Genomic DNA, 24259 nt, shown 5'->3' on the forward strand with positions numbered 1-24259 from the left:
CTAGTCTGAGTTCATACTACACCTTTTTAGAGGCGGACAAAATCATACCGCAGAAATTTACTGTACCCCTGTTTTTTGCATTAGAGGAAGAAAGAGTCCGTATACACACGTGGATGAAGATCGCCAAGTCAAAGGGTGTGGCGGACATAGGTCCCTTACAAGAGCAACTCAAGGAGGTCAGGAGTGAATTAGCCATGGCTAAACATGTGGCTAATTGCCAAAGAGTGTACCTACAGGAAGAAAACCAGAAGCTAAGATTGCAGCTACAGGAGCTGAGGGCAGGGGCAGGTACATGCTCCAAAGACACCACAGAAGAACAACAAGGCAAAAAGGAGCTGACCATCGGTCTTGAGGAGCCAATGACACTTCTACAGGAAGCAGAACAACAAGGACAAATTGAAGTGCAAGCTCTAAAAGAACAACTGCAGCAAAAGGAAGCACAATTGGCCTGCATGGCCAGTTGGGCCATGGAGGCAATACAGTGCAGACAACCTGCAAAATCCTATGGTTTGTACTTGAAAGACCAATGGCTGCAGTTCCAAATAAATACCTCGGCACAAAGAGGTATTTCTCAGATCCAAGACCCACAGAAATTCTCTGAGTTGTGCAGTACTAGTTCGTCAGAAGATAAAGCCAAATTAGCAGAGTTCTACCTCCACAATTTGGCCTTGCCTAATGAAGTTTCCTGGGATCCCAATACTGCCTTGGGTGATATGCAATTGATGGCATTCGCTTCATGGTTGAACCATGAGAATCAAAGAGCAGCTGAAGCAAAATCGGTCATGAACCGAGAATTGAACGAGCCATTGTTCATTCGAGCAGAACCAGAGGATCCAGTTGCACTCATCTCAACACACCAACACTTGTCTTCTGATCCCACAACTTCCTTGAGATATATGGACCAACAGGCCCAAGCCATAGCTCATTTTGAAGACATGGAAAGACTGTTAGGAGAAAATGCTGCCCAAGCATGCACACGCAGATGGAATACATTGGCACACAGTTTGAAAATCCGAGAGTACCATACCCCAACTCGGATGAGGGAAGCTTTGGTAAGGGTAGACCTTTACAAGAAATCCATGCAAAGCCTCCAGGCCAGCTGGATTGGCCTTAAACTCAGCCCACCACTGCTACTAGGATTGACTGAAGGCAGCACAGAGGGAGATGACAGTGAACAATGGGAAGAGGTGAACAGGAAAGCTGGGTTTCATATCAGCAAGGAGGACACTACCACAGAGGCTTGGGATGTAAGGGAAGCAGTAAAAGCAATGAAGGATGAAGATTTGGACTAAGTTGCTCAAGGATGAGCAAATATTTTAGCTGGGGGGTGATGATGAGCCCCAATTTTTGGTAACAATTTGGGCTCATTTGGCCTACTTACCTTGCTCAACCCTTCATCTTTTATCACTTATGCATTCATTTCTTGGTATATTCGTGTTATTTGTAGGAAGAAGGGCAGGCATTATATCTATGTGGCTAATACATGATGATTTCAGGTTTTTTGGCATTAAAGGGAGCAAAGACCACGCAGAAGGAGACAAGGAGACAGCAAAGGTGGCATTGCAGGTTTATAGGGAGGTTGTCTACAGCCTTAATGACCTCCCTCGTGATCTCCACCCTAACTCCGAGCTCCAACAGCTCTCCCCACCGAGCTCAAAGGCAGCCAACGGGTTCTACAGGAACATCAATTTACAGCAGTTTAACTTTCAGTTGGACAGCCAAGCTCCACGTATTGAGGAAGCCAGCTGGAGCCTCATCATGTATAAATATTAAGGCCGTAGCCTTTGATAGGAGCTTTTTGAACTTTTGAACTACTGTTGCAATTTCTAAGCACGAGCTACAGCTCGGTTTTTGCTTTTTTGTAAGCCAGTTTTGGCATGACATTAGATTCATGATTATTCAATAAAGGCAAGCAGCTTTGAATTCAATTCTGAGTTTTTAAGGGAGCTATAGCTCTCAGGTTAGGGCCCAACCTGAGAGCAATAGACCTCCTCTTCCTTGTATTGTTACTTGTCTTTCCTTTCAGCACTTTATTCCACTGTTTTGACATGCATTTAGAAATTACAGTCTGCTGATTTGATTTCTTTCATGTGATTGAGTAGGATTAGTTTCCAATTCAAGTGCTTTTAGTTGCTTAGATTAGAGTAGGAGGATCAGCATTCATTAGAGCTCCAAGAAAAGGTTGACAGTGCACTCACTGCCATCTCTGTTTAGAGATTGGAGGTGAAGACCGTACCAACCACCAAAAAACGCAGTCTTATACTTTCATTCAAGCTGCAACACAGTCATTTCAATTGTAGATCCATCCATGCATTCTGATCTTGAGCAGTACTTCTTCATTCCAACTCCATGCACGATTTTTCTCTATAGTATACATTGCTGTTCGTTGATTTAATAACACAGTTAGGATAGGTTGATGAATTCTCGGTTTTGTGCAGATTTGTTTACTTTACACTGCGTTGCATCACCCTGTTATCTTCTTCTTCTTCTCAACCGCACCTAAAGCCACCTACCCAACCTCTGTTCAGCTCGTTTACCTTCCAACACTTCTACTGTTCACGTAGCTCCATCTTTTTGGACTTTTCATTGCTTCCACCCTTCTATCCACCAACCAACTTTACCCATTCTTTCCTCATCTCATATCTCTGTCCCTGAGCCATCATAAGCTCCCTTTCCATCCTACCTATCCACCCATGCAACTCCTCCACTCCGCCATCACCCAAAACTCCAACCACAGAACATCCTGTAGAAGTTAGCAGACTTCCTGTAGAAATCCCAAGCTTCCTGTAGGATCCCTTGCAGACATCATGTAGAAACCTGTAACCTCGGTTGCCAAGCACCTGAACGTTGTGGACTTCTGTGGAATGATGCTTTGGATCCCCTGGAACCTTTCCTAGCCCTCCTGACCTTTCCCAAGCTTTCTTTCCCTTCGAACTACCCCTGCACAGTCAAACCCTAATAAGAAACAAAATCGTAATAACTCCAACCACTAAGGCAAAAATACAAAAACAATGTTCTTTTCAGTAGAAATAGCTTAAATTCATGCATCTCATATCACTAGAAGTAATGGCATCATTTCTAGAAGTTTGCACTCCCACCATTGCATCATAGAGATTAGACTAGTCAGATTAGGGTTTACTAGGGTTTCCCTGTTTCGTTGGCTTTCAGTTCATTATTGCAAAGTAGGTTACTTTCCTTTCAGATAGCCTTCGTCCATCATTTAGAAAGCTTCTTCTGAGAACATATAGAAGTTGGCTTGAGCCCTAGCGGACTTGTGCCAGCTGACCAAGTGACAGCTGCGACAAGAGCTAGTACTTGTGCATACAGCACCGTCGCTTCCAAGTTTGTTACGAACTACCGGGTTGATAAAATTAGAGATAGGAAGCTCCAGGAGTTGTAGCATTATTGCTACAATACTGGAGCCCACCATCTAGAAGAGCCGCAATTGAGAGGAGGAGTTTTGGAGCTGTTAAGTGCAGCAATGATGGACTGTGAGTAGCCCTAACCAGATCAAGCTTCTACAACAGTATGACACCAGCTTAAGAGGGCACAATTTGACTGCTCCAGAATTGCATTTTTGATTGGGCCATCTATTTATCTAAGGGCAGTGATATTGGATCTTCACACTGGCAAGTCAATTTTGACTTTGAATTATTGCACCCTCTCTCTCTCTCTCTCTCTCTCTCTGCTGAACATTTGATATTAATAATAAGAAGAATTGATCAAGGGTTTTTCCCATCTTGGGGTTTTTCCCTGGCTTGAGCCATATTCTTGCGTCCTCTTGTCTTGGCTTGTCTTTTGCATTTATTGTTTATGTTCTTTCTTAAGTTATCATCAGTGTGGTAATGATTTATGTGATTGCTAATGGAAATGAAATGGATCGATAAATGGGCTAATATGGAACATTGAAGTAACTGTCCTAAGCAAAGAACATGTTAACTAAAATTAACATGGTATCAGAGCTTAGGTGAGGATAAGCGCAAGCAATAGAGAAAGCAATCACTAAGAAGTTTGTTGACAAGTCTCCATGGCCTTCTTCCTCTTCAAAGATCAAACAACATGATGTATTGAACTATGAGGGCTCACTTGCAAGGAAAGAGGATCACTAAAGATCAAGGCTTCATCACTCAAAAGACAAAGGCATACCTAGGACTGAGCTACTTGTGGCATTAAGTCAAATTCTGGGCATGATCTCAAGCCAAAGTCATTGTGACTCGGCCGAAAACTTAACCAAGGAGAGCAAAGCTTTTTGAGGGGCATATAAACCCTGATCTGAAGGACCGAGGGGCTAATCTAATAGCCCACACAAAGCCAAGTTATTTGTCAAAGAAATTGCAGTCCTGGGCACTGCATATGAGGTATGAAATCACAATTTAGGAGGACCAAATTCTCTGAGTTTCCTCAGAGGTCCGAATTTCATAAGCACTGTTCCTATATTATCTGAATTGTTGTTTGGAAAACATTTTGAAGTTTTCCTCTCATCTGAGAGAGGAAGCAACCAAGTCCGAGTTTATTGAAGGCCTTATAAACTAAGTTGAAAGAAGAACCAAATCTCCTGTACCAAATTCTAGGCAGAAATATATTTCAAAGGGTTTGATTTAAATCACTTAGAGATGAAGCTGAGACTCCTCCATCAAATTCTGGGCATAAGTATTATGCGAAAGGTTTACAAGGAGTACCCACTCTCATCCTAAAGAAGGCCGAGACCCATAAAAGAGACCTAACACAAGCTATTAGGCCTGTCCCGAAGAAAAATAATCAAGCTACAATTTGTAGCCTTGTATATTAGTGAAAAGGCCGAGAACTTGTTTTTTCGTCTCAAGGTACATATACATATTCAATCCAAGTATGCTCAGTCATCCTTGAAGCCGACCTTGGAATAGTCTTGTTCTGAAAGCATACTGAACAGTGTGACAAGGAGCCGACTTGTGACTCCTGTCCTTAAGCTATTCTGAAATTTCAGTGTTGTGAATAAGCCCCAAACCAGCAGGACCCTTCTTTAGTCATCTTTGATCCAGTTAGAATTGTCTCAAGTTTCTTATAACAACATTCAAGGGTACTTCGCTTGGCATACATGTATTCTATTTAAAGGAATCCTATCTCAATTTTGCAAATCTTCTCAGTATCATCAAATCTCTCATACGTATATGTCAAATGGTTTTTTTGAAGAATTGTAGAAGTGTCTGCTCCTACAACAAAGGCTTATCCTGAGTAGCATTTCTGAATGTATAAAGTTCTATTCAAAGGATCAATTTAAAGGCAGTGGGAACTGTTTCCTATATATATACAGTAATAGGAAGCTTCAGGATCCATATTAAATGTCCAGTAGTAGAGCAGAGATTCAGTTGAAGACATGTTGATAGGCAATCTTGGAAAAGATCCTAGATCTCTTGAGAAGGAATGGTCTCCCTGGAACTTGAAGACTTGAAGTCATCATAAAAGTCAAGATTAGCAACACCTTTTGAAGAAACAACCTAAAGCAAGAGGGCCATATGAGGAAAAGAAAAATTGTCATCTTTTGAAAGGTTATCCACTATAAAGAAGCTACAAGGATCTATCAGTAAAAGAAATTGCAGCTCCTTTGACTTTGGCATCTTGGATAAGGGTTCTAACACACTTGAAGTATTCATTCTTGAAGATCAGTTAGAAGAAGACTAGGACAATTTCATTTTTAAAAAGGAACTTAATTCAAGCCTCTGTCATAAAGGAAGAGGAGCCGAGACTCCTATGCATGAAGGAGACCTAGGACGATGGATCATTACCCTGCTCTCAGACTTGGATAGTAGCATAAAAGGATTGAAGCATCTATTCAACATACAGTGATACGAATATTCACTGACCTGTGAAGATAGTATGAACTTCTGTGATATGAGATCCATGGTCTGTACCTTCTACCGTGACATGGTCAGCACACACACATATATATTCACAGTCTGATATATTCACATTAGTAAATATTTGATCACGTTGGAAAGCAGGAAAGCTTCAGGCATCAAGCAATGGAAGCATTAATAACAGAGTTAATCCTCTTTCTGTTGTGAGAAGAAAGTGTCTCCTTGATTGAAAAGTCTCTCTGGGTGTCCTGAAGCTGTCAACAATAAAATGAGCAGTAGCCTATTGTTTAAAGCAAGAGAAACAGACTACATCAACTCATTGGAAGGAAGCCTTGAAAGTGGCAGAGGATCAACAAAGATTGCAATACCTTATGAACAGACTTTGAATCTGAAGTCTTCACTCTTAAAGAAGCAGAAAGAATATGATGATAAAAGTTGCAATATGAGCAACTTCGAGAAGTTTCCTCTTTTGAGAGCAAGTACATGGCATCTTGAAGCGAGCTCTTGCAACAACCCTTATGATCATGAAGGACAAAGGTGCCTCCTGAAGAAAGAATTGGAAGGAGGGAGCTGAGAGGACCTTGATTTTGGTTGGTTCATTGGGCACTTTTATATGTAAAGCCAAGATTTTATGAAGAATGGTCGTATAGTCATAGATGCCTAGATAAGAAGAACATCCTTATAATGGACTGGGTAGTTTAATGCAATTGGCAGCAGTCATCTAGCAATGACGAAATAAAGCAACTCGTTTTGGATAATCTCATGGGAGGATTTCTTCACCTATTGAAGAAGGACCATGATGATTCTTCAGAGTTTCTCTCTGATTTGAACAACAAGCTTCCTAGAAGTTTGCTGATACAGTTGTCGCATTGCACATTGTTGAAAGTTAGCTGACCAATTGAAGTAAGTCTTCAGAGGGAGCTATAGAATCCCTGGCAGAATGGCTTAACGACTCTTCTTGCCCGATGATTTTTACAAAAGAAAGACCATGTCAAAGGATGTTGATGAAGGCAAGACTTGGCAACTGATTATGATGATTCTAATGATGATTTGATATATCTTTGTTACTTGAGAAGCTGCATGACTATGATTGGATGATTTTGGCACATGGACCAAAGGATTAATAGCAGGTTGCAGATAGCTCGATGGTTATGTTTTGGGCAAGGTTACTTTCCCAATATTCAGAGGGAGCTATGGTCGAGCTATGATGTTTGGTGCAACTATTGATGATGTCTGTCCAACAAATGATGATCCTCTCATTTATCAATGTAAGAGGGAGTTGACTTTTAAAGTCAAGATGAAAGACCTAGCTTTGTTACTAAGCTTAAAGGTCTGATAAGACGTAGAAGCTGCTGTTCCAGATTTAGACAACTTGTGGGGACACTGATGTTCTTGATAAACACCTAATCAAACATATGCCATGCTACAAAGACTTTGAGACAATTTATGGTTAAGCCTCATACATTGGATAACTGCTCATTAAGATTAACTATGATTTGAAGTACACTTCCGAGAATTGCTGGACTGGCAGTGTGGTGAATGGAAAGAGAACGTCTAGGTGCTATATCTCTTGGGACCTCCTCTACTTCGTCAATAAATCAAAGACTGAAGTCTATTACTGTGGGAGCACTGCTGAGGCTGAATGTATAAAGCAGCAAGCATGGCTTATTATGAAGCCATTTGAGGAAGCTCTTCAGTGAGCCATTTGAGCACGTGATGGAAACCATTGTTGTATATTGTAGAGTGGGATTCACATTTCAGAGAATCTCGTGTTCCACGACCGATCCATTCATATTGGCATTAGGTACCACTTTATTGGGGATATGGTACAATGGGGAGCAATTAAGCTCCATCATTTCAGGATGGATGTGCAGGTTATCGACATCCTCACCAATCCTCTTGGTAAGGTCAAGTTTAACTTCCTTCAATGAGAGGCTGGGAGTCGTGGAAAGAGCCTATTATGAGGGTCTCGGTTGAACATTGAGCTTTGGGAGCTTCTGCGGGCTCTTGGTGACCTGAGGTACTTCTTGACGCTATATGCGACCATGTAGAGGGTGAGTGGTTCACCTTCCCCTATGATGGTTGACAAGTGTGTAGGGTGAGTAGTTCACCTTCCCCTATGATTGATGAGATATGCATAGGATGAGTGGGTCACCTTCTCCTATGGCATATGAGCAGGATGAGTGGTTCACCTTCTCTTGTGGATTCCCTAGCGTACATCCTACCCATGTAGTTCGGGACTCATGGGAAGTACCTCTCATCATGCTAATGAGTTGGGAAAAGTGGATAGGGACCATAGCACTACAGATGGGCGCATCATGTACAACCATACTCTCTATGTCTAGGATGCATGGTGCTCAACCACTTGATCTGAGATCAAGTTTGATTGGGGTTCTACCTATGGTTATGTGGATTGACTTTTGTCAGTGGAGAGTAGTAAAGTCTTGTGACTCACTCTCGATCAATTCTTCTTATTATCTATATCAATGTTTAGCAGAGCCGAGACGAAATACAAAGATTGTTCATGATGACAGGATCGCATGATGATCGATGGTCGGATATTGGCAGGTGGAATTCTCCCTAGTTGAGAGGGAGTGTTAAAATTGGAAACTAGGGGCAAATTCCACTTTGGACAACTCATTTGGTGGAGATAATTATTGCATTGAATTCTTCATTTCGAGAGGACCAAAATTGACTTAAAGATCACTGAATTCGGACAAGGAGAAATATGTTTTTGAAGTGAAGCCCCCACATATGCAAATTGTCAAGGTCGGCCACACCTTCATGTAGGCTCATGAAATCCGAAACGACATGTCCCTTGACCCTCAATGATTTGTATGAATAGAGGTGACCTCCAACCTCATTAGACACATCCAAGTGCTTTATTCTATAGAAAATATATGTCTGAGGTAACCGAGCTTTGGGAGGCAGATGATTGTTTGAGGTTGGTTTACCTCTGCATCAGGGCCGAGATACTTCAGATGGACAACCACAGGTCTTGAGGTAAACTTTGGGCAGTTTGTGTGGGTAAATTTGTCCTTTCAGGTCCGAAAGTTTCTTTATTATTTCTGGGTTGGTTTGTGGACAATTTGAGGAAGAAATTCTCTCCTTGAGAGGCCACACTTCAAAGCAGTTGCTTCAATAAGGGTCACAAGTCTGTACAAGCCTAGATAAGTGGAATGAGAGGTCTAATTTGGATACAGACCAGCCCGAAGGGCATCCATAGATTATACTCAGCATTTCACTGCTGCATAATAATAAAACCCTTAACTGTTGCACTGGTTTTCCCAAGTTGGGTTTTTCCGGGGACATTTGTCCAAAAATAACTGTGTTATATTTTTATGTGCGTGCTAGATTTTTTTAGTTTCCAATGCTATTTTTTCCCGTAGTTTATTTGTGAAAATCACAGTGTGAATTATTTGATATTTGTTGTAGCAAAGAACAGATAAATTGTTAAATTAATTAACAATTAGAAAAATAATTTCCAGTTGTTGTGATAAATGAAATTTTCACATGGTATCAGAGCATAAGTGATCAGTCAGGAAGCTCAGAAGCGGAGAAGAGAATTTCGCTATTCATAGGGAGCAACAGGCCGAAATCCTCAGAGGCTGCGCAGTGCTCAGACGGACAAATTGAATTACTGGGCAGGAGTTCGATTTTTCAATACAGGTTGGCAGAAAAATTCAACTTGCTAGATTCAGTGATTCCAGCAGTCAGAGGGAGCAACAACAACTCAGATTTTCGCTGAGTAGATTTCTGGTTGGACGCAAAGGGTTTTGCAACAACAAAATCAACGCCAGGTGGAAGAGAAATTGCACACACAGAGGGAGATTTCTCTCAGAGGGTTTCTAGCCAAGAAGTCTAATTTTCCCAATTGCAGATTGGCAGTAGCAACTAGTGGAACTACAAATTCCAGAAGGGAATGCGAGTAGCAGAGAAACAACTGAGCAGAGGAAGAGGGAGTTTCCATATCAGATCAGAGATGGCCACATCTAGGCTTAGAGTTCACGATAGGTTGGAGGGTGCCTCCAACTACATCATTTGGAAGGCAAGGATGTGCTTCATTCTAGATGAATATGGCATGAAAGCCTATATAGATAATGTGGTAACAGTTCCCCAAGATGCAGATCAGCTGAAGGAATACACGAAAGAAATGGCAAAGGCGAAGCAGTTGATCCTAGATGGAGTTTGGGATCATATAGTCTCACATATAGTGGACACAAGAATGACGAAAGAGATGTGGGAGGCTCTCTCCACGCTATACGAGGGTACTTCCGAGCAGCGAAAGATGTTCCTAGAAGAAAAGCTGAGATGCATCAGGATGCAGAAGGGGGAAGGCATAGATCTTTTCCTCACCAGGATTCAGGAGTTCTAAGACCAACTTGCAGTTGTTGTGGCAAGACCAACCTTCGAAGAGAGTACGGTTGGCACTAAAGAGTGTCTCGAAGGATTGGTAGGTCTTTGCCCAAAGTATATTGGGCAGCGATACGCTACCACGATGGGACAAAATGTGGGCTGACTTATAGCAGGAGGAGTTGAGGTGAGCTCTTCTAAAGAGCTCCATTAGTGGAAACAATAGCAGTGGATCGAAGGGTGTGAAGGAGGAGGAGAATGTGGCCCTTGCATCAAAGGGTCCCAATTAGGGGCAGGGGGAGCAAAAGAAGAAGAAGAAGGACCTATCTAAGGTCAAGTGCTTCAGGTGTGGCGAGTTTGGCCACTACAGTACCCAGTGTCCTCTCAAGAAGAAGGACACGCAGGAGAAGCAGGACTAGGCGGCAACACATGTTGAGATAGATAGACTTTCATCCAGGTTGGAGGAAGACTTCGCGATGATGTTAGCCATACCTCCAAGAGTGAGGTGGGGTGACTTGGAGTTGTAGCCCGAAAGAGTTACAGAGATTGGGCAGGGTCCTTGAGGAGTCCACCTCATGGATCAATACCTGGCTACGGGGGCCCACAATATTCAGTAGCAAGATGGATCAGTGTTAGTAGTTGCAGTCAGATTCTCGATTGAAAATTGTAGATACTAGTAGCAGTCAGATGCTGAGGAGCACATTGCAGAGTTGACAACAAAGCAGGAGGCTTAGTAGCAGAGTCAGCAACAACGCAAATTCTTCAATAGACAGTATAGTAGCTAGTAGCAGTGAGTACTCCGGAGACAGATGCAACATACACAAATGATTCAGTATTTTGGATGCTTCTCAGTTGCAACAACAACAAATGAGAGGGAGTTGCAGTGCAGATGCGAAGTTGGCAACAATACAATAGTGTCAACAACAACATAGATGTAGGATCAGAGTTGCGCAATAGTTGGTGGGCAACAGTAGCCAGACATCAACAATGTGACAGTAGGTGATACAGAGACAGGGTGTTGTGGCAGGATGTGCAACACTAGAGACAACACAATGCTCGCTAAGAGGGAGTGTTAGTTTCTGTAGCATCAGATGTGTTCTAGCCACGAAATTTGGCCGAGAGACTAGAATACATGATATCTCCAAAACCCATAAATTGTTTCTGGAAATTCCACCTAGAGATGACTTAATTAGTGTTGATTTGGGGTAGCATCGAATGTGCTCTAGCCATGAAAATTGGTGGAGAGGCTAAAGCACATGAGATCTCCAAGACCCAGAAATGGTTTGGACAGATTATACCCAGTTTGGGAGATATTAAAATAATTAATATTTTTAATGGAGTTCCTAAGTCTAAGCTTAGGAAAAATAAAATATTAATAGGTATTATTATAAAACTGGTTTAGAAAGCTCCAAAAGTCATGGATCAAGCCAAATCTAATCGTAGCTGTTGATTAGAGATTTAATCTCGACCGTTGATGGACCAACGAGAAAAGTATAAGAGGAGGCTTGAGGGTCAATTGGAGAATACACCAGAGTGATCAGTTATTCATTTTGCTAGAGCGGGGTTGCTAAGTAAAGTTGAATCAGTGATCAACAATGAGGGGCAGTGAGTACGAGGCAGAGAGGCAAAGACAATACTGAGAGACTAGCACAGAAGCAGAGAGAGAGAGAGAGCAACAGCTAGTCCAGGCTACGCAGAGCCCAACAGAGACATCGCAGAGGCCAGAGGGACTGCGTCATCCATGTAGAGGCTGCTGGAGTGACGCAGAGGGTCCCAGAGGCTGCGGAGTGCCTCAGAGGGTCTTGGGGTTGACACAGGTTAGCAGAAGGTTGACGCATATGCCAGAAGGGCTAGCGCTGAGCTTCAATTGTGCCAGAGAGGGTTTCATGGGACAGGTTTTCTGAATACCTGTTTCCGGATATAGAGGTATTGTTGTCGTGTATTTTTCTTTGTTGGGTGAGCCAGTTAGGCACCCAGTTGTACTCAGATAGACTGCATAATAATATAACCCTTTGAATAGCTGCACCGGTTTTCCAGCATTGGGTTTTTCTGGGGACATTTGTCCAAAAATAACGGTGTCACTTGTGTGCTTGTTTTCTTTCAGTTGATAATCTGTAGATGTTGTGACTGTATTGTATTTATTTCAGTATTTAAATGTATTAAATAACTTGTTCGAATTTAAACAAGTAGAAGAAATAAACCAGCAGGATACAGATTAATTTTCTAATGGATAGACTTAGAAAATTTAATAATTAGATTATTAACCAATTTTTTAATGTTTCCTAAGTCTAAACTTAGGAAAACCAGTTAATTAATCATAATTAATTAAGTCAAGCTGAAAATAGTTTAGAAACTCACGTGGATCAACTTCAAGATGATCCTAGCCTTTGATTAAGATTTAATCTTGGCAGTTGGAGTCCCAACAGAGGATTCTAAGAAGAAGTCGATGGGCACTTGGAGAGGATATATTTGAGTAGTTTGATTTCCTTGGTAGATCGATTTCTAAAGAGCAACAACAGTTGTTAGAGAGCCAGAGATCGATGTAGAGACAGTGAGGGGTAGGGACAATGTTCTAGAGGAAGTTTTCCAGATCCGAAGAAGGAGCAACAAGTGACAAAAGTGATCCACGCAAAAGCAACACAGGGACTACGCAGTAGTTGAAGTCTAGTAGTTCGATTTGGCTGGAGAGGAAGTCAATTCAGCGTCCAAAGGCCAGGAAAGTCTTCCCGAGGGCCGAAGAGTCACTTTCAGCAGTAGAGATAGGCTAGACGACATGTTCAGAGGCAGATTCAAGCCACACATGTGAGAGCCAGTGCAAGGACTGCGCAGAGGGCCTACTCTCGGGTTTGGACAACCAAATTTTCTGGAGGAGCCAGTGTTGGGATTGCTTGTGGGGTGAGAGAATTTTCTCTCTAGTTATTTCTGTCAGATACTTGCTGTTTGGATTGCTAGCTGGGCATCCATAGATTGTACTCAGAATTTCACTGTCGCATAATAATAAAACCCTTAACTGTCGCACCGGGTTTTCCCATGTTGGGTTTTTCCGGGGACATTTGTCCAAAAATAACTATGTTATATTTTTATGTGTGTGTTATAGATTTTCTCAATTTCCAACACTATTTTTTTCTGCAGTTTATTTGTGAAAATCAGTGTGAATTATTCAATATTTGTTGTAGCAGACAACAGATAAATTGTTAAATAAATTAACAATTAGAAGAATAATTTCTAGTTCTGTGATAGATGAAATTTACACCTTCCCTGACATACTTTACACATATTTAACTCTACGTGGCTTATTAGTTGTTGGAATTTCCATGCACCCTAGGTTTCGTTTATGCCCTAGCTAGGAACACAAGCACAATAGAGATGCCCAACTTTAAACAACTTTTCACAATGGAATATAACAACAATGAGATAAAAAACAATACACAAGATTATGGTCCAAAACGTGTTCCTTATTAGTCCATCAATTAGAAAATCATAAGGCTCTCGTACAAGGGATCATGGCCCTTTAAAAACCCTAGTACAATGCTAATATACACAATCATTCCTTTGACTGATACAACTAGGGTTGAGGCCAATTCTTTTAGGTCCTCATCTGCCCATTTACAAATACAATAAACCATCCTTTGCCTACAAAGTCATAACCAACAAGAGCTTGACTCATCTGAGCTTGTTCCTTCAGCCCACAGTCCTCATATTAGCCTTGCTGTAGCCTTCAATCCTTTGTTGCTACAATCTTCTTTTGTCCATAGGGTCTACTCCTTTAGATCTTTGTTCAGGTTCTCTATAGCCTTGGCCAACTCCCTTAGGCCTATGGCTACCTTTGTTATTAGTAGGCTGCTCCCTTTAGCCCATTCTTCTGTTGTTCCAATTTGACCAACCTTCTTCTTCCTACAACCAACCCTAACCAAGCTACGACTGCCCTTCAACCAACCCTTATCTCACTGTTCTAAGTCTCAAACAAGCGTCCTTGCCATGTGGATCACTTCTAGCTAGACTTTGGCCTCATTGTTCCACTTTGACCTTCATATTAGGCCTGGCAGCCTTGCTCCAAGCGCTGAGATAGCCTGCGACCTCCTTTCCCTTGGATGCACTACAAAAACAGTATAGACCCTCTTTTGGCCTTAGTTTAGCCTTACTTCCTCTCTTTAGGCCTCGACCCTCTAGTTATAGCCCTAAGCCACCATAACAAACTATCCAGTCTATCACAAACCTCGACCATCCTCCTTAGTGCCAGATCTACCTCGGTTAGCCATACTTGCCTTTGTTAGACTTCAGTACCACTTGTTTATGTCCTCGGTCCTAGGTCGGTAGCCCTTCTTGCTACAATACCTCCCTTCTAGACTTGTGGCCAGCCTAAGTAGCATTACCAACCCTCAGATCTAGGGCTCAACCTACTGCAACAACTAGCAAAACTTGGTTGCGACTTCTCCTTTTGGGCCAGTGGATGCCCTAGCAATACTTGGCCTCTTTCTTCCTTGGTAGCAGATCCCTTTGCTATCCTAAACATAGAAACTTGACCTCTCCTAGCTGGCTGAAACTCCTTTGCTTGGGCAGGTTAGCCGTCTCCAACCAAGTGATGTCCTTCTCACTTGATTGATTCTAGCCTTTCCTTTGGCATGTATTTATATGTTTCCCTTAGGTTTCTTAGGAGCCCTCTTTGTCCTTCAAGAGACCCCAACACAACCTCCTAACATTAAATTAGAACATAAAATTCATTTACTTGGGTTCTAAGCCCACTCCTTTGGGTCAAAACCCCAAACTTTGGGTATCTAGCCCTAGCCCACAAGCTCCCCTTCTGTGGGTTTTCTCGACTCGGAAATACCTTTCTAGCTACCTAAATTTCAACATTAGTTATTACAACTATATACGAAGCAAGGGAAATATTCTACAATCCTATCACAGTATCATATGTTATATCTTCTCTGTACAGTTTATTGATGTTATGATGCTGCTTCAAACAATTCGCATGGACATAAGGAAGTGTGCCCTCTTGCTGTCAGCCATACTCTATCTTCAAGTTCATACTACTCACAATATTTCTCCTGATTGGATGTATAAAACTCCCTTCCCTCATGCAATTATTTTGTCCCCTATGTGTGTTTTCAAAACATGCTAACATTTATGCTAAAGATGATATCATACAGTTCTTTGCTTTGCTGATCGCCTATCTCATGCTTTGAGGAAAACTACTTCATAACAGATTTATCCTTGATTACAACATATAATGAGTTTCTTTAGTAGAGGATCTCAAGGAAACTGAAGGGGTCAAGGTAGAAGGACAAATGTGTCATGGAGAGAAAACAAGAACAAACAAATTTGATTCTATATACATTTTGATGCAGGTTTTGAAGAATTTAATCATTTAACGTAGATGACGCACCTATACCTTGGGGGTCTGCCACCGCCTCCTAACTCCCATGCCTCACAAAATTTGCCTCCACCACAGCCAAGTATCATGGAGATCCCTGAACCTCACTCTCCTCAGCAACAACCATTGCGACATGATGGTTGGGAGCCCAATCCAGCTAGGCCTGCATCTAGTTTTGTTAACTGGCCTTTTGCCTCACATCATTCAGTTCCTCCATTGATTTCACCTCTAGCACCCTCAGAAATTTTGCAGGCCACGTCTTTTTGTGCCCATCGACGTCTCAATTCCCATCACATTGTCGTAGGAAAGCTACATATGTCCTTAGCTCCTGCACGCTCCCTTTTCGAGGCCACTTCAACACACACACACACACACTTGCACTTCAGGAGCAAATGGAAGGGGGAAGAGGGAAATCTCTTTCCAGGATATGCTCTTGGAAGTACAAGGAAAATAAAAGAGTGAGGGAAAAGACGAATGGCTGGTCCTAGCAGACCCCTTGAGCTGACATAAGCTGTTTGACTCTATTTTATCATTATGGTTCTGTTTGATTTTATTTGGACATGTTTTAGTTTACGACACATAATATTTTTTGGGACAACGTTTTATTGTTGATGACGCTGCTACTTGTGGGAGGCACAGGGGTTACTTTATATGGCTGTTTATGTGATGATGGATGATATTCTACATGCATGGTTTTATGGAATACTTGATGATGATATTATTTTATGATGTCTTATTTATACATTGTTTATTCTCATGGGAGTCAGAAGTTTTTACTAGAATACTTGATAAAAGAAGACATTATCAGGGACCCCATCTACTAACAAAAATTAAATTATTAAAAATACTACTTCTGGATGACCCTCTCCTAAATTTAAAAAGAAAAAAGGTTTAATTTAATGATAGAAGATTAGGTTTAGAACAATTTTTTTCTTGAACTATACAAGGAGGATATAAAATCAGCTAGAGGGCATAGAAGGAGGGGATGATAAATAAGAGTGAGAAGGGGTATGCTTAAACTTTAATAGTTGTCAGTTGTCATTTCCCGTGATTATTTTCTTGAGTACCAGGGGTTACTTGTTTTGGTTGACAGCAAAATCATTTGAGGAGTGACAAGAGGGAAGTAAGCACATTGCTCCCTCCCAGGACTAAAGTTGGAAGCCCCTTCCAGTCTGTCCTCAAATCTTAACCCTGTAGCCATTTCCTTAAAAATCCAAAAAAATATTGACCTTTCCTTGAAAACCTAGGAAGGAATAATCCTCTTGAAGAAGAGCTTGTCCAACCTGTGTCAAAACTTAGTTTACCCTTCAGAGACGAAGCTTTGATACCATGTTAATTTCTCTAGAAGCCAGATTTGATTGACTGTTTCAATAAAGTTTATACTCATATTTGTATGGAAGGAAAAATAAATTATTTCCTAGATTTAATTTATAAACAGAAATACACTGAGTTCTTTAACTTAGTAATACGTAGCAAAAAAAAGGAAAACAACACAAAAATTTGACATAGTATATACCCTGGAAACCCCAATGAGGAAAACCAACAAATAGGTGTTTATTATTCAGCCCACAGAGAATCTGAAATTTAATTTACAGCCATTTTTGGAACCTGATACAGCCCAAAAATCTTGATAAACGTGCCCAAAAATTTCTTAGAAATTAGTCCTGCAGTATTCTAGCAAACGAACAGTCCAAACCCTGCCTTTGTGTACACTGTACGACCACCTGTACGATTATACAGACTGTACGTAATCCCTACAGTACAACTACCTTGGGATTCATGCCTTACTGGAAAACTCGACCTCTTCCTGTCTCATCAGTCTCTCTCTCCAATTCGATTTTCTCTTCTTCTCTTTTCATCCTCTTCTCCTTAGATTTTCCCTTTATAACTGTCAATATCTAAAACCCTATCTCCAAAGTGATCAACGATCAAGATCTCATGTTGGACACTCGAGATCAACGGTTGTGACTCAATTTCAATTGACATGACCTAGGTCACCTTTTAGTCATAAAGTAAAGTGACTTTAACTTTATAAAATAAAGTTAATATCTAGAGAGTACCTTTTGGACATTTCCACATGCTAGACACCAAAATACCTACCTGAGCTAAATATTCAATAGAACCACATTAAAAGGGATGCCACAAGCAAAGATAGCCCTTGCTACTCTTGACTCAGCTTTTTCTCTCCCTTGATTATCGAGCTTTTTCAACAATCTACTATCTTTAGTTGGATTTGATGGTTTGGATATCTCTTCCCTCCTCTTCATTGCTTCATGAACAATCCTTGGGTTATTGCTAGCACCCAAGTGAGGATAGTTAGTGCCACCCATACCAATTTTGCTTCTTTGATCCTTCAACCTTTGAGCATCATCTTGCACTCTTAAATTTAGTTCTCATCCCTGGATTTCTAGTAAGTGCACAAACTTAAATCCCCTTTATCTCTTCTTGCAAAATGTGAGCCTTCACTCTTGTGTAAGAGGCTAGAGCCCTTGAAGGTCCTATGGATTTTGGATAAGTTGCACGTCCATTTCTGTGTACCCCCATCATAGATTCGTTTGAATTTAGTAACATACATCCAAATATGGTCAACTAAGGGTAGGTTGAGTGGTTAGGATGGGACGTTAACTCCCTCTCCACCCAAGTTCAATTCCCCGAAAATACATGTTAAGTATGTTGTGACGAGGCTAAAGGAATAGGAGGTCCTAGGGAGTCATTTTGTTCATAGTCAATACAGGACGTCTTGGTTCTTGGACGTTAATTCCCTCTCCACCCGAGTTCAATTCCCTGAATTGACATGTTAAGCCTGTTGTGATGAGGCTAAAGGAATTGGTGGTCCCAGGGAGTCATTCCGTTCGTAGTCAATACGTGACATTTCGGTTCTTGCTAAGTCGTATATTCCTAGTATATTCAGCATACAGGTTATTGGATATACTCTTGGTGTTAAGTGGCAGCCGGAAAGTTTGATCCTGGGCCTTGCCCATATTACTCCAATGACCGATTCACCATGGTTTTAAAAAACATACTTCCAAAGAGGATTGTATTCATGCTGCTTAGTTGTTTGGGAAGCTCTAGGGGCACTAGAAATATCACTTTGAGAAGCCATGAATGCTGCAAAAACAGAAAATAAATACACTCACCAAAACAACTTCTTCCCTCATCATTCTTCTTGCACCACACCCTTCTTCTTGCTGCAAATGCACCAAAGTTTGCTCTTGATGCTCCAAAACACAACGAAAATGCTTGCTGCTACTGTAGGAAGCTCATCTTGCTGAAGAATGTGTGAGAAATGAGTGAATGAAGTGCTTTCCTATGGAAGGGAAGAGGCTGTTAGAGTTTCTAGAGAATTCTAATTCTAATTTTTTAAAATGAAATGCGTCATGTCTTTCTTGGCTGCTTGAGGGGGCTTGCACATGTCAATAAAGTAATTGAAATGCCACAAAAATCCCCTGAAGCAACCCTGAAATGCCGCTAGCCATATCATACAACATTTCCAAATCGTAAAACACCATATGGTACGGTTAACAATGTTTCGGGGTTTTGCGCACTTCAGGTACCATTACACATGCTGGGATGGTGTTTCCTGCACCATAGGTTTAGTCAGACTCATTTTCTTGATTTGTAATCCACTCAAAATGCATATGTTGGCATAGAGTTGTAGAGGATGATAATAGTAGAAACATTGTATTGGTTGTTGTTCTCTGACAATGGAAAGTTTTTATTGCTTCCCATTTAACTTAGTTATTTACTTATTTCTCTCTAGCAAGCATCTTAACAATTGTTATTTTGCACTTGATGGTTCTTAAAGGGTAGAGAGTGAATTTGGAAATATAATATTAGTTGCATTGAATCCTGATATAAATATTTTATTGTTTTCTTCCTTCTGTCCTCGATGTATCTGGAATGGATCCCATGTCCTATATTGTATCCATTTGGGATATTTATCCATGATGGATCCAAGGCATATCTGAGATAGATTTGAATTGGATATGTATATATGTTTTTTGAAGGAGGATCCAGCAACATGGGTAATTTTTTCTGTGTTCTTCAGGTCATTTATTGTAGTTGCAAATCTTTGCTTCAAGTTTTTATTACTTGGATTTGAAAATAAATTTGCTTCTCACATTATTATTGAAGTGTCTACATTCAAACATGATAAGATCATATGTTTAAGCTTTAATGTTAATTTGTACAGGACCTTCCTCTTTAATTTCGTATCAACCTGACTATGCACATGGAACTGGGATACAATATAGCAATCAAGTCTCAAAGTTATATGGAATGCACTGGATGATTCCATGCTCTGCTCGTAGCCTTGCTTCTAGTTCTGCAACACAAGCCCATCAACAAACTGAACAAGAGGTTTTCAATTCTTTTCTTTTGCTAAAATTTGTTGAGCAACTTGTGCTTATCCAGTAGATTGCTTAGGTCTGAATGAATATTCTTTGTTAGGAAATTCCTTTATGGGTTGTAGTAATGTTGTCAGAACTTATATGCATTATCTTTTATCAAGTCTCTGTGAATATGAAATAGATTTTCTAGTCTTCAAAGAATTGCCTCATGGTTAAGTTTTTTGATCGTATCTTTCTTTGATAACCATTGACAGCTCTGTTGGTATGTACTTATAACTTCATTTTTATGTATATATGAAGTGTGCTTTGCTGTCCAAACTTTGTGTACTTGCAGATCTGATTTTCATCTTTTGTTCTAATGGTGATTGTGTAGTTTGTAGTGCTGGTTATGTATGCTGATTTGATATAACAGTGAACATATTTTGTTTAGTGATTTGACAGACATAAAGAAGCTAAGTGGGCAAATTTAGAGCTGTAATAATCGCTGTAAATAAGTAATTTTCAGATCTTGTATATCTTGGAATTTGTACCCCAAGGGATAGAAAATATTTCCCTTGAATTACAATTGTTTGGTGTTTATTTTCTTGGGTTGGCTTGTGTATTTGGTTGGACAGAAGTGAAATATATGTTACTGTGATTTATATTTCAGATGAAGCCCATAGGAAATAAATCCAGGGAATTCAAGGTTGAGGTGAAATTTCTGAATTTGCATTAAAAGATGATTTTCTTGAAATTTAACAAATCTTCCTTGACTATGTTGCAAAAGCATCAAGAGAGTTCTATGGGAAGACATCTGGCCCACAAGCCTGTTCTTTCTTCATGCTCTACATGATAGAATGGATAGGTTTTAAACAAAAACCATTGTCTAATATTGTATTTGTCACCATTGACCAATGATGGGATTTTTGTTACTTGGTTTGATTGTTTTGTCTTTGGTGCAAAGTAATGGTTCTTTTCTTACATAGAGTGGTAACTATTTCTCTTTCATTCTAGGGTTTATCTCTTGCGTTTATTGTTTTGTACTCTTTTTCCTTATTCCCAGTTCTTTTTTGGGCCTCATAGTTGCCTTAGACACTCTCATAGAACCAAGAACATTTTGCAGTTTCTGGTCTCATGGATCAATTCCCCTCATTTGTGGAAAGCAATATAATTTTTTTCTTAATCATTTGTCTCAATGGAGGCCTGATTAAACTTTTAAAGTGATCAATATTAGGAGATTGTCTCTTTTTGAAATTTTGTTTGAGTTTTATTATTATTTTTTTATTAATAGTTTAGATCAGTGTTGATGAAATCACCAATTTTTGGGCAATGTGCCAAAAAATCACAAATTTTCTGGCCAGCCAATTTTTTGGCTTGAAAAAATCACAATTTTTTCCTTTAGTGATTTTTCTTGATTTTTTCTGATTTTGAAAAAATGAATATATTTTGTACTTTTTAATGTTTTCCGCAGTTTGCTGACTTTTGTCGATTTTTTAGCCGATGTTTCCAATAAGATTTTTTTGGACCCTCATCGATTTTTTGCCGATGCCATTTTTTTCAAAACTGGTTTAGATGATTGATGGGATTTTGTTCAAGTTTCTTGTCTAGAATCTAGAATGTTGAATTGTGAAAGAATTGTAACGAGTTCTTCCTTGAGTTCTAGTTTTGCGGTTTCCTTGTAGAGTTGCATTTTTTTTGCAATAAGTTTCCTTTGTAAGCTCCACTCTCTATATTCTAGTCTGTAAGTTCTTTAGGTCTCTCTAAGTTCTCTAGCATACCTAGGGGAGGATAATATGGGGTACATTGGGGATTACCGAATGGTATAATGTGATGTAATAAGGGGACACAATTTGTTAGTTTAGTTAATAAAGCTCATAAGTGTTATCTGCATTAATGATAATTGTAAGTGGTTGAGCCTCATTATAAAAAGTGATCACAATTAGTTAGTTTAGCTAAGGTTGATGAATAAACGTGCCATAGTTAATAAATAATGTGGTTAACCCGCATTATGCAAGGGACCACAAGTAGTTAGGAAATAATGTGATGTAAATGAAATAAGCCCATGGTATTGGATGTATGGTATTGAGGAATCATGGTATTACCCATGGTATTGTATGTATGAAGCCTATATAGAGCCTAAAGATTTTCCATTAGAGATATGTCGAGCACTGTTTGTATTGACAAGCATATGGCTTGTGGAGTGTTCTTGGCTCTTGAATTTATTTTGTGGATATTTTATTAATATGCCAGTTTACTACAAAATCTCTTGATACCGGCCCAAATTTATTCACGACAATTATTTATTAACAAAATAAGTCTTGAATTACTGAAAAATAAAATCACTGGTATTTTAACATCTAGAAATATATGCAACATAAATAAATTGCAGAGATCAAACACACATTGCAATAGAAATAATTCACTCACAACAATTCTTCGTCATTTATTAATCTGGAAAATCAAGGTTTCAAACCACAAAGAATTTACAAAGAAAAATATAGTGACTGGAACTTGCAACTTGACCACTAGAATAATTCGACCCAAGGAAAATCGAGCAACTAGAAATCGACCTCTGAAGAAATTCAGCTTGAAGAAAATCGACTCACCTCTTACCAGAAAATCAGCCTTTGCGCCTAGCTCTCGCCCGACCTTTGCACACTCACAACTCGACCTTGGAAAATTAGCCTCCCCAACAATTGCACCTCCTTCTTACTTAAGCGATTTGGCCTCTTCAATTCACAACAAATCAACCTCCTCGAAACACCCTGACCCTATATTCTTCTTCCTTCAACTTAGTTGTACTAAGCCTCATGCTCTAGAGAATTCACTCTCCTTGAGAAAATCGTTTTCGTAAAAATGCTATAGCTGCCTCTCTCGCTTGTGTTCCTTTTATTTTCACCTCTTCATTAGGCTACTTTTATAATCTTCATTAAGCCCAAATCCATAATCCTAATCTCCCTTCTAGAAGATCTTGGAGATCAATGGTTGAGAGTACTTCTAAGTCACTTAAATAATTAAATTATATATCCTTAGAGAATGACTTAATAGTTCACAATAATTAATTGACTTCAATTATTGTACTTTTCGTAAGTTAGACTTAGGAATTAATATATAAATCACTTACTCCACCAAGCAAACACCTAAGGAGGCAATAAATCATCTCTCACATGCTAAGACACCAAGCTTATGCAGAAGACTTCTGAAGCTACCACAAGCTTCAACATCTAGCCTATGTTTATATCACCCACTCTAAGTTATTGCTATCTTGATTTTTGTTTCTAGAGAATTTCTTGATTTCTAATAAGTTTCCTTTGTAAGTTCCACTCTCTATATTCTAGCTTGTAAGTTCTATAGGTCCTTCTCTTTTATCTTTTAATTTGAATGTTACTTGTTACCCACCAAAAAGTGGGTAACCTGTTGGGCTCCTAAATTGTTCTAAAATAACAATCAAGTATCAACATTAACATCAACCTGGGGACTCATCTTTTTAGCTCAAGGTAATCGGAAAAATCTATGTGAGAGACTGGTAGAGGCTAACATTGCTCCTCAAATGATCTATATTCCAATCTAATGGCAAAAATAAGCACCTGAAAATGAAAATTTATTTCCTCTCACATCTGTGGCCTAGGGTTTTCGCAGTAAAGACCGAAAATTGCAGAAGTTGTAGGCAAGCCAAAATTGCAGAAAGACATGTTGAAGTTGCAGTCAAGGTGTTGGAAGGTTGAAGTTGAAGACAAAGGAGTAACCAATTTGACTTGGAAAAAGAGGCAAGGTTGACTTGGTCTTGGAGGAGTCTTGGTCAAGGGTGTAGGTCTTGTAATTCGTCAATTGAAGATTCTATAAGAAGAAATCTTGTGGGTTTTCCTCTTAGTTGGAGAGGTTTTGGCCCTGGCTGATCTCCTATATCTTGTGTCTTTTGTCTTATTGTTCTTTATGGTTTGGTAGCTATTTAATGAAGAAAACAATAATAATAATCAAAATCAAGAAGAAGTTAATTAAGTGAAGTAAAAGTATACCACAAACAATTATCAAAGCAAGAGAAATCATCCTATGTTGCTGCCCCTAGATTTCTCAACATGGTATCGGAACTAAGGTGACAAGACAAGGAAAGGCAACTTAGAAAAGGACACTCAAGGGTTGAAGCACTAGCAGATCATCAAGAAGGCCCTCTCATCTCAAAGGCATCACAAGGACAAATATTACATCATCATCTTGAAGAAGGAAGACCTCAAAACCCCCGTTCATTCAAAGAAAGATTCTACACTTGAAGACATTCTTGGGAACCTCGCTCAACCATCACCTCGAGTAAAAGGATACCTCAAGGACTCTACCCAAAAGGACTACACTTTGAAGCATCTCAAAGTCTCTAC

At 39.9% G+C, this 24259-nt stretch overlaps 1 protein-coding gene across 2 annotated transcripts in view; it reads left to right on the forward strand.

The window, feature by feature from the left end:
* The window catches only part of LOC149202452 (putative mitochondrial import inner membrane translocase subunit TIM21), a 194648-nt gene that overhangs the window by 119693 nt on the left and 50696 nt on the right, over positions 1 to 24259 (forward strand). For both annotated transcript variants that reach the window (XM_089403176.1, XM_089403175.1), the window contains one exon: positions 19754 to 19920. In XM_089403176.1, coding sequence (XP_089259302.1) covers positions 19754 to 19920 — 167 coding nt within the window. The remainder of the gene's footprint in view (positions 1 to 19753; positions 19921 to 24259) is intronic.

The sequence above is a fragment of the Pinus tabuliformis genome, chromosome 2_1 (assembly GCF_031772625.1).
Source record: "Pinus tabuliformis cultivar Carrire ecotype Pingquan chromosome 2_1, CPIR1, whole genome shotgun sequence".
Lineage (NCBI taxonomy): Eukaryota > Viridiplantae > Streptophyta > Pinopsida > Pinales > Pinaceae > Pinus > Pinus tabuliformis.